This window comes from Trichogramma pretiosum, unplaced genomic scaffold (assembly GCF_000599845.2).
Source record: "Trichogramma pretiosum strain Unisexual culture from Peru unplaced genomic scaffold, Tpre_2.0 scaffold32, whole genome shotgun sequence".
NCBI lineage: Eukaryota > Metazoa > Arthropoda > Insecta > Hymenoptera > Trichogrammatidae > Trichogramma > Trichogramma pretiosum.
In genome coordinates this window covers 265,626-275,174 of record NW_019641641.1, presented here as the reverse complement: position 1 = coordinate 275,174, position 9,549 = coordinate 265,626, and the positions used below count along the sequence as shown (strand labels likewise).

The window sequence follows — 9,549 nt, the reverse complement described above, 5'->3', positions numbered from 1 at the left end:
CTCCGCATTCGACAAAAGATGTCTTTTAACGGAATATTCGTATTTTCTAACCGCACAGTTTTACATATTGCAATTTCGTTCGCGATTATAAAAAAAACGTTTACAATAAACATATTAGTTAATAAGTTACACCGATGAAAATATAACGGGTACAATAACAATATAAAGCGGAGAACAGCCGCGACTAAATTGTGACGCCATCAAGCGAGAACTGCAAAAAGTACGTTGGCTCGCGGTAAGCTAGGTATCTGCGGTTGGCGGTTGGGCCGCGTACGCATCGACGGCGTTCCATAATTTGAACCTTTATTCCCATAGGTGGTAAATTGAAAAAGCAGATCGCGTTCAACATGCTGTGACAATTCAAAATGTGAATTTTCTGCGAAGCAGCTGTTGCGTTCGCTAATGCAAGCCGCGTTTCATCTGTATACATATACATTGACACATTATGATATCGTCTATACGTGTAACGTGCTTATTGCACCGCAACTGTACATCGCTCGCAAAAGTTCGGTAATATTGCTTCTGCTAGGCAGTCGCTCGTACGACAGCTATCGTTGATAATCGGCTTCATTTTCCGAGTCGTGTAACGTGCCTACCTGTTTTTCGAGTTTACCAAAGAAAAAAATGATCCGCACACGAATCGCGAACTATTATCTCAATTGACAGGTCGCGTCGAACAAATCTTTCTTTTTCGTCTCAGCTTCTAACCTCGAGGCTGATATGATTGGATCTTCCCGCAACTATTTACGTTATATTACAATCTTTCTGAGTTAATTTTGATTGAAAATTGAATAAGCCTGCGAAAATGCAGAATATTTTAAATTCATCAAAAAGAGGCGTAGCCGCCTCGAAAATGAGCAATTTCGCTTGCTTGCATAGGCAACTGTTACTCAACAATCAAAGTGTTGGAAACTGTTTATGGAACCGCGATCAAATATACCGGTTACTTGGAACCTTGCCTCATCATGTATGCATTTCAACTTTTCCGTAAAATTTATAATTTTTTCATATTATTTTTAAATTAAATGTATTTTCAACTCAGGCTAGAAAGCACATCCAAAATGAATATAAAGCTATGCGTTCAATTCTAGTCAAGAGTGGTTTATCTGAAAAATTGAGTTCTCAATTTTTACAACAATGTAAATATTTAAGCACATCATCGTATAGGACAAATGCTAACCCTTCGAATGATCCAAATGATCAAAATAAAGATGATAAGGATAAAAAGGCTAAACAGGAAAAAGGAAAAGCTTTGATGATAAAGTTAGGATTGTGGACAATGCTGAGTTATGCATCTTTAATCATGTTTTTATATATATTCATGTCAAAACCAATAAAGGATGATGGAGAGGTAAGTACACAAATAAAATACATAATTCATTAATAATATATAAAACAATTCTAAATTCAAAGGTTCCTCGTTTTGTATCATGGAATGAATTTGTACATCAAATGTTAGCCAAAGGAGAAGTTAAACAGCTCATAGTGAGACCAGAGTATGAAATGGTAATGATAATTTTGCATGATGGAGCTGTTGTTAAAGGTAAACGGTCTCAGTACAGAACGTACCATATGCAAATGCCTAATACAAGCCAATTAGAGGAAAAATTAAGAGAAGCAGAAAAAAGCTTGGGAATAAAACCTGGTTAGTTTAATTATGGTTACATACAAAAACTTTTAAAAGTTGCCAAAAAAATTTTATATAAAAATTTTTTTCCAGAACATGGAGTTCCTATTACTTATGAAAGAACTCATGTTGATTTGGCTCACATTGCTGGTATTGCTATACTTTTGGCATTGTTCTTCAGCTTACTTCCAAGATTTGGCATGAAAGAGTTCCCAACTAACATTCTATCCCAAGTGACCAGAGCTAAATTTACATTAGTTGATCCATTGACTGGAATTGGAAAGGGAGTCAGGTTTTCTGATGTTGCTGGATTAAAAGAAGCTAAGATAGAAGTTATGGAATTTGTGGATTATCTTAAAAGCCCAGACCGCTATAAAGTTCTTGGAGCCAAAGTACCTAAAGGTGCAATATATAATTGTCAATAAAAAAAAATTATGATATATCTTCTATAAGGGTATCTTATTTAAGGTGCATTATTATTGGGTCCTCCTGGATGTGGTAAAACGCTGCTTGCTAAAGCTGTAGCAACAGAAGCTAATGTCCCATTCTTATCTATGAATGGTTCAGAATTCATTGAAATGATTGGTGGTCTTGGAGCAGCACGAGTCAGGGATTTGTTTAAGGAGGGTAAAAAAAGGTGAATTATCTATGAAACTTTAACAATAATTCTATTTTAATAATTTGATTGTTTACTGTAGAGCTCCTAGTATTATATACATTGATGAAATTGATGCAATTGGTAAACGGCGATCAGACTCTAGTACAGATAGGTCAGATAGTGAAGGAGAACAAACTTTGAATCAACTATTAACTGAAATGGATGGTATGGTATCAAATCAAGAAGTTATTGTTCTAGCATCTACCAACAGGGCAGAAGTATTAGATAAAGCATTACTCAGACCTGGCAGATTTGATAGACACATTCTCATTGATTTACCAACTCTAGATGAAAGACGACAAATATTTGAACAACATTTGAAATCTATAGTTTTGGAACTAAAACCAAGTAATTATTCAACTAGGATGGCATTTTTGACACCAGGTTTTAGTGGTGAGTTGAACTACAGTAAAATTATTTTTGATAAAATTTTTTTTGTAATGAGGTAAATAATGTCAATTGATAGGTGCTGACATAGCAAATGTATGCAACGAAGCCGCTCTGTATGCTGCGCGTACCAAGAAAAAAAAGGTTGCCGGTAGCGATCTCATGTATGCCGTGGACCGAGTAATCGCCGGCATAGAGAAGCGCGACAACACGATCGCTCCTTCCGAGAAGCGAGTAGTGGCTTTCCACGAAGCTGGACACGCATTGGTCGGTTGGCTGCTGGAACACACGGATGCCTTACTCAAAGTAACGATCGTGCCGCGTACCAATCGAGCCCTTGGCTTCTCACAGTTCACCACAAGCGATCAAAAGCTTTACACTAGCGAGCAAATGTTCGAACGCATGTGCATGTCCCTCGGCGGTCGGGTCGCTGAGAGCCTTACATTCAACAAGGTTACCACGGGTGCTCAGAATGACTTGGAAAAAGTCACTAAAATGGCATACGCACAGGTGCAACTCTATGGGATGGATCCCACAATTGGACCTCTTTCGTTTACTCCCGATCAAACTGCAACGGTATAAAAACTGTTTTTTTCATCAATACCATTTCTAAACTTGGTATGAAAAAATATTAAAATGATAATTGACTATAATTTTAGAATACTCGTAAGCCGTACAGTAAGAAACTTGCAAATCTGATGGATCAAGAAGCCAGGACGATTATAACTCGAGCCTACAAGCGAACGGAACAATTGTTGTTAGAAAACAAAGATAAATTGGAAAAAGTAAGTATTTAGGAAGGTGTCATTTTTATTTCTAATCATTGCATAATATATAATAAAAAATGATTTTATAGCTGGCAACTGCCCTTTTACAAAAAGAAACTCTAACTTACGAAGAAGTCGAAAAATTGATAGGGCCACCACCTTTCGGCAAAAAACGACTTGTAGAACCTGCAGATTTTGAAAGCTCTATACCGGTTCCTCCTACGCCGACTGAAACTCACCCCCCTCAACAAGCAGCACCGTAATAAAAAATGTATATTGGAAAATTAATGTATTTTCCTACGTGTGTTTTAAAATGGCGTCGAATGCTTCTCGACTCTTTGTTACATTATTGTTATATTATGATAATGACAAGCTTTTGTAATATAGTATTGTTTCAGATGTAATTATAATTAAAAATTAATTTATTTGAAAATCTTTGTTTAAAATAGATTTATTTTTTAATGGTTACCTGATGACATAATTAAACTACCTTTGGGAAGTTTGACAAATAATTGTATTTCATAATTAACTAACTGTAATCGCTTTGGCGAAATAAATTAAAACAACGATTTGAATTATAAAATGTTTTATTTGGTGTTGCCTCGTCGCTCTCTGTAAGCACAATGAAATCTAAGGGAAAAGAAGAAAAAGGAAAGCAAATTAACAATAAAAGGCGTTGCTAGGCAACAACCGAACGAAAAGTCAGTCGACGCTGCATTACGCGCCGCTACGATGCGAAAGTCGCCTTCGGAGCTTAACGTCAGCGCCAAACCTATAGTTTGGCGCCACGTAGCTTTGTACACCGTTTTTCGGTAGTCAAAGCTCATGGGTGCCCGATCAGCTAAGCTGATCGGCACTGCTTGTGCATGGGCAGTAGCACCCGTAGGGCAAGAAAATACGGGTCCGTAACACTAACATAGTTACTTTTTCACCCTAAATTTTTCAAATTGAATAATTTAAAAAATTTAAAGAACTGGTTTAAAATTTTAATTTACTTACGTAAGAAATATTCTTATCTTTCATTCATTTACTCAGTACCTTATAGTATTAATCAATTTTATTACAAAATCACACAGTTCAATGAATGGATAATTAGATAATCCAAATAGTTGTTTTAAGCCCAAAGTTTTATTTTTAAAAAAATGATACTTTTTTCTTGTTCATTACTATTGAATATGAATAGCAATATTTGCTGATTAATACTGATTTGTACAGAAAATTATTAAATGTATTAAGCTAGAGCTCGTGGTATTTGATTATAAATATATCAATAAAATATTTTTATTTAAATTACATTTATATCAATAACTTGCACATTTAAGAATACCATGTACTAATAAATAGATGTAATGCTCTGAATGAATATCACAGAGTATTTAAGTTAAAATTTTTCCGAGATAGCTGTTTAAAGCTTTTTCCATATGAGAGCCAAACCAGTAAACTTTTCCACAGCCTTCACAAACATAAAATTTATCAACATAACGCAAAACATTTGGAGGAACTTGATCGATTTGCACATTAACATTGTATTTCGTCGTACATTTGGATATATTCAAGGTATTGAAAAATAGTCGCCAAGAACGGCAAATAAATTGATCGGGTGTGGGATGGTCGTTATTCCATATTTGATCAGCATTGTCCCCGGAAAATCCTGGTTCACTATTAGCCCTGTTGGTCTTTTGGGCTGATTTTGCTTGGAAACTAGAAATAAAAAATTACTTAATTCAATGAATGACCGTAGAAAATAAATTAAAAAATAGTTATACACTCATCTTACCGTTGCAATAATAAGGACATAGTATTTTTTGATACATAAACGAATTCATTTGTGTTGCACACCTGACATCTACTAAAAATATTTGATTCTTTGACTTTAATTTTGAAATGCTGCAAAACTTCTACAAGTTGGTCAACTGGTTTGTGTTCAACCACTTCATAACAATGGCCAAAAGGCAAGTATTGTGCAAACTGTAATTATTTTAAATCAATTGTTTAATTATTTACATTAAATATAATATTTATGATCGAATTTTAGATTTCTTACTTTTTTGTAATTTACGTTTCTTGTTAATAAAACTCTTTTATTTGCAAGAGCTAATCTAAAATTATGCTCGCCTCCAGTATCATTAGCAATATAAAAACAATCGATTCCGCACTTTCTGAGTTGTCTCGCAAGTGCTCCAAACATTGAATCACAGACAAAACTTATGGATGTAATTGTTCTTGTTTGATTATCTTCTGTATTACTTGTTTTTTCTCCGTGAGAGTGAAGCAGAGTGGCTTCAAAAGTAGCTTCTTCCACTGGCGAATGGTGGCGATTGAAATCCTTTAAAAGTTGTGGTTTGAATAAAAACAATAAAAATGAGTTTTCTAAATTAAATCAAAATTAAATGATCACCTGCACATTATTTGAATTACTGCATTCATACATGTTTCGAACCTTTTCATTTATTAATTTTCGTGAAAGTGGATCAATTTCGATAATGGTTTTGAAATTTTGCTCAGCTCGATCAGGGAGGATGTCTCCATAGTTCTTATATGGGTTACGATTCTGCACATTTTATTAAAATCATAGGTAGGTATGATATAGTTTTAACACAAATTAGGATGAAAGCAAGTATTTTATTTGGCAATGATTAAAATTATTATCACTCATACATAGAATCATTTACAATGAACTGAAATTGCGTGGAAATTTTTCATGTGATCTTGAAAAAAATGATTAAAAAATAAATCTATGAACCACCACAATAGTCGATATCCTGTAGATAAAAAAATGTTCATGACTTTAGCAGAATGATTTGATACCAATTGATGACATAAACATATTTTTTGACATACTGCATGAGCACGGCATTTTATTTAAGTCTAATTGAAATCCCATGTTATTTTCGCTTGCAGTTTGTTAAAAAATAGTAGGTATGCAACACGTACGTAAAGGAGGCAATTCACGTACGAGTAAATATCTCATCTTCTCTGCGCCAGAGAAATGTACTCAACTCGTGAATAATATGCCTACTTCACGCACTAGTTACGCAATGCGTTATTGCAAGTTATGAATGTGAAGAACGATATTTAATAAATGAACATGATTTTTTAAATAAACCATAAAATAATACATTAAACTAATATATCTGCTTAATTTACCGTAAATGCGTTGTTACTTTTCCTAGACTTTTTGGTTCTTTCTCGCTGTGCCGATTTTCGAGAAGATTTGAATAAAGTATTACATACTTCTGGAAAACTTATTCCCAAACGTCTGCATTGTAGATTTAAAGTATTATAAATTTCCAATAAACAGTAAGCATCTAATGCAGCATATATAATTTGATTTTCTCTCAAAGGTCGTCTTTCCCAATTAGAAAATTGATTAGATTTGTTTAACTTAGCACCAAAACATAATTCTACCAATTTACTTAAATTTTCATTGGTAAAATTTTCGTCTCCTTTATAAGGAAATGAAAACTGGTCCTCCTCTAAAAGTCTTTTCCACAAATGTGATAAATCCATGTAACCATCATGGGACACTTTTATATTTGATAAAGCAGGTAAATTTTCCTGAATAACATTGATATCTTGTGCAATACCAAAACCTAGAAAGTTTTTTATTATGAGAAAAACGATTGAAATTATTCAGTTCCTTAAACAAAAATAGTAGTAATAGAATCGTACCTAATTTTAATATATCCTTGTTGTTTAATAAATTTGTACCCAATTTTGTCCATAAGTCTGGGTTACCAGGTCCTAATTTAATTACATCTAATATATAAATATTTGATTGAGTTGCTATTTGAATTAAAGCTAGTTCCGGTTTTTTTATACCTTTTGAAACACAAGAAAAATAATATTATAAATAATCGAATATGAAACAATAATTCTATTCAGGAAACTTTTAGATAATGAGTATTTTATGCTTACTGAAGCTAGGTTTCCATTCCGAATCAATACCAACAATATCTACATTAAATAGTCCAATGCCAAGAAAGTTTTTGAAAGCTTCTCTATTGTCAACAATAAGAATTTTATCTCTTGGTAAAGATAGATTATAGTAATTTGTGCGATCTTCTTCGTCCCAACATTCCTCTTCGAAAATTTGACGAGTGTCATCTGTATGTGCTAAATATATAAAATTCAATTAGACTTATTCTTTACGCTTTTTAATAGCAAAATGGTTTCAGTTTACTTTTTTGATTATCCTTTTCATAGATAGTAAGGGGTAGAGGCCAATCAGATTTTGGTATATTGTAAAATTTTGCAAAATTATATGCTTCAGGAACATCATTACCAGAAAGAGTTATTACAACATTTAATTGCATTCTAGTATCATCTCCAATTGCTTCTTTGACCATTTCTCTGAAGCTGTCAGCACCTAATAAATTCAATTTAATAGTATACATACAATAATAGAAATAGTTGATGATTTAATTTTAATATAATGGAATTTACATACTCAAACTACAATCAACATATCGTTTATAAACTAAAAATTGAACTGCTCCTTCCCCCCTTTTTTTATGTAAATATGGGCATGCCTCTGGAGGAAGATTAAACTGTTTTGCTAAACGTGCAACTAATCTGGCAATCGATTTTATTTGGTAAGTTGAAAACTGTACGTCAGGTATACTATTATCTCTGAAATAAATTTTTATAAGTTAAAAATGGTTTGATTTGGAGAAATTATTTAAAAACATACATTATGTATCGATCCATGATTTGTTGTGGATTATTATCTGGAGCTAACATATTGTCAAGGAATGTTACAAGTTTCATTTGAAGATGTGGGTGATTTTTCATTATTCCTTCAGCAATAGAATTTTTATTTTGTAAGATTAACGGCAATATTAATATTTCAGGTTCAGAAAATTCATCTTGAAGCTGACACAATTCCACAAGTTGTCCTGCTTCCTTATATTTTTTATCGTTAACATACAACTGTAAATGAAAAATTCTTGGAATTTTAATTTGTTTGCAAATTTATATTTTATACAATAATTTTAAAACCTACTTTGGTAATTGGAATAAAGTAATTTTTGCTGTTAGCAAATTCATACACATTTGAAACTGTTCTCAAAAGCTGGGCATTCTTTTGCCTGGCAACCAATTTATAAGCAGCAATTTTAAGTTCTACTACTAAACAATCCTTATATTTTTCTTTCATTGGTTTTATCCAATCCATGAACTCATCCATCACTAAACAAATAAAAAAATTCAAATATTAAAAGAACCTAATTGAGTTAAATATATTGCATATACTAAGTATTTACCAGTTAAAGCCAATGAATTTGATGGTTTAATTTTATAAAAATCATTTGTGTTGACTAAAATTTTTAATGCACTATAGTATGGATTAGGAGCTGATTCAAAGTATTCACACAAAGTTCGAGCAACACCAGGACTCTTTTTCCCTGAACGAAAAATATTAAAATAGAACATTTTTCAATATTTGGATTATGGTATATTATTTAATTAATCTTACACAGAGACCAAACATGATGTAGAGAATTCATCCATGATTTATTGGCTGCATCAAGCCTAGCAATTTCTTCTAATTCACGTTCATCTTTTGAGAAGTACGGTTCATCCTCTAAACCAGCAGGTATTGCTCGAGCCATTATTGTAATTAAAATTTTCTGAAATAATGAAAAATAAACTAAGTTAAGAATGTACTCGTACAAAAAAGCTCTGCACAAGGGAAATTAGAACAATAAAAACAATAAAAAAAGAAATCTATTTAAAAATATGTTCAAGAGTTGTAAAAAGTAAAGAAATAAAAAGAAAAGCTAACCTCTAATCTAATGGATTGAACTTGTTACTTGATCTTCGATCACAGATAAAAGAAATAACAAAGGTATTCGTTAATTATCTAACGAAATGTTGTCCCGAAACTGTCGATTGTTAAACAATCTAAACGTCCAAGTCTCGGAAATCACAAATGCTGAAATGGCATACGCTCAAAAGTGTAATGCCGGGTGTCACTAATACAATTTTCTCGATAAGGTGTCCATTGTTATTTTTATGCGACTTCTTTGCCCTTCCAGTGCGTTTCGTTACATAAATATTATTAGTCCGGAATGCGGTATCAAGTCTGCTGGCGTAGGAGCTTACACCTA

At 32.7% G+C, this 9,549-nt stretch overlaps 2 protein-coding genes across 3 annotated transcripts; one reads left to right on the top strand and one right to left on the bottom strand.

Moving 5' to 3' along the window:
• The first annotated feature begins 500 nt into the window (after window positions 1-500).
• On the top strand, window positions 501-4,014 carry LOC106652775 (paraplegin). Its single transcript, XM_014371912.2, has 9 exons — window positions 501-967; window positions 1,043-1,351; window positions 1,414-1,645; window positions 1,721-2,029; window positions 2,096-2,264; window positions 2,326-2,678; window positions 2,752-3,248; window positions 3,332-3,457; window positions 3,529-4,014. Exons 1-9 carry the CDS (start codon window positions 806-808, stop codon window positions 3,700-3,702), a joined length of 2,331 nt encoding a protein of 776 aa, XP_014227398.1. The 5' UTR covers window positions 501-805; the 3' UTR covers window positions 3,703-4,014.
• Window positions 4,009-9,549, bottom strand: LOC106652774 (exonuclease mut-7 homolog). Of its 2 annotated transcripts, XM_014371910.2 has the most exons (14): window positions 9,225-9,549; window positions 8,916-9,069; window positions 8,704-8,844; window positions 8,445-8,629; window positions 8,133-8,371; window positions 7,890-8,071; window positions 7,623-7,808; window positions 7,358-7,555; window positions 7,112-7,261; window positions 6,587-7,032; window positions 5,838-5,990; window positions 5,484-5,765; window positions 5,217-5,407; window positions 4,009-5,140 (listed from the first exon to the last, which is right to left on the bottom strand). In XM_014371910.2, the coding sequence occupies exons 2-14, from the start codon at window positions 9,049-9,051 to the stop codon at window positions 4,816-4,818; spliced, it is 2,814 nt and encodes a 937-aa protein (XP_014227396.1). In that variant the 5' UTR covers window positions 9,052-9,069; window positions 9,225-9,549; the 3' UTR covers window positions 4,009-4,815. The 2 variants fall into 2 exon arrangements, with proteins under 2 accessions (XP_014227396.1, XP_014227397.1); XM_014371911.2 differs by lacking the exon at window positions 5,838-5,990 and having other exon boundaries at window positions 9,225-9,548.

Bases quoted from the DNA above. Each gene is read 5' to 3' on its own strand.
- LOC106652775 (XM_014371912.2), top strand. From the start codon at position 806: ATGCAGAATATTTTAAATTCATCAAAAAGAGGCGTAGCCGCCTCGAAA. The intron at 1,646-1,720 runs GTTAGTTTAATT...ATTTTTTTCCAG, and splicing joins AAGCTTGGGAATAAAACCTG to AACATGGAGTTCCTATTACT. The intron at 2,030-2,095 runs GTGCAATATATA...ATCTTATTTAAG, and splicing joins TGGAGCCAAAGTACCTAAAG to GTGCATTATTATTGGGTCCT.
- LOC106652774 (XM_014371910.2), bottom strand. From the start codon at position 9,051: ATGGCTCGAGCAATACCTGCTGGTTTAGAGGATGAACCGTACTTCTCA. The intron at 8,845-8,915 runs GTAAGATTAATT...TTTTTCGTTCAG, and splicing joins ACATCATGTTTGGTCTCTGT to GGAAAAAGAGTCCTGGTGTT. The intron at 7,809-7,889 runs GTATGTAAATTC...TGAATTTATTAG, and splicing joins ATATGTTGATTGTAGTTTGA to GTGCTGACAGCTTCAGAGAA.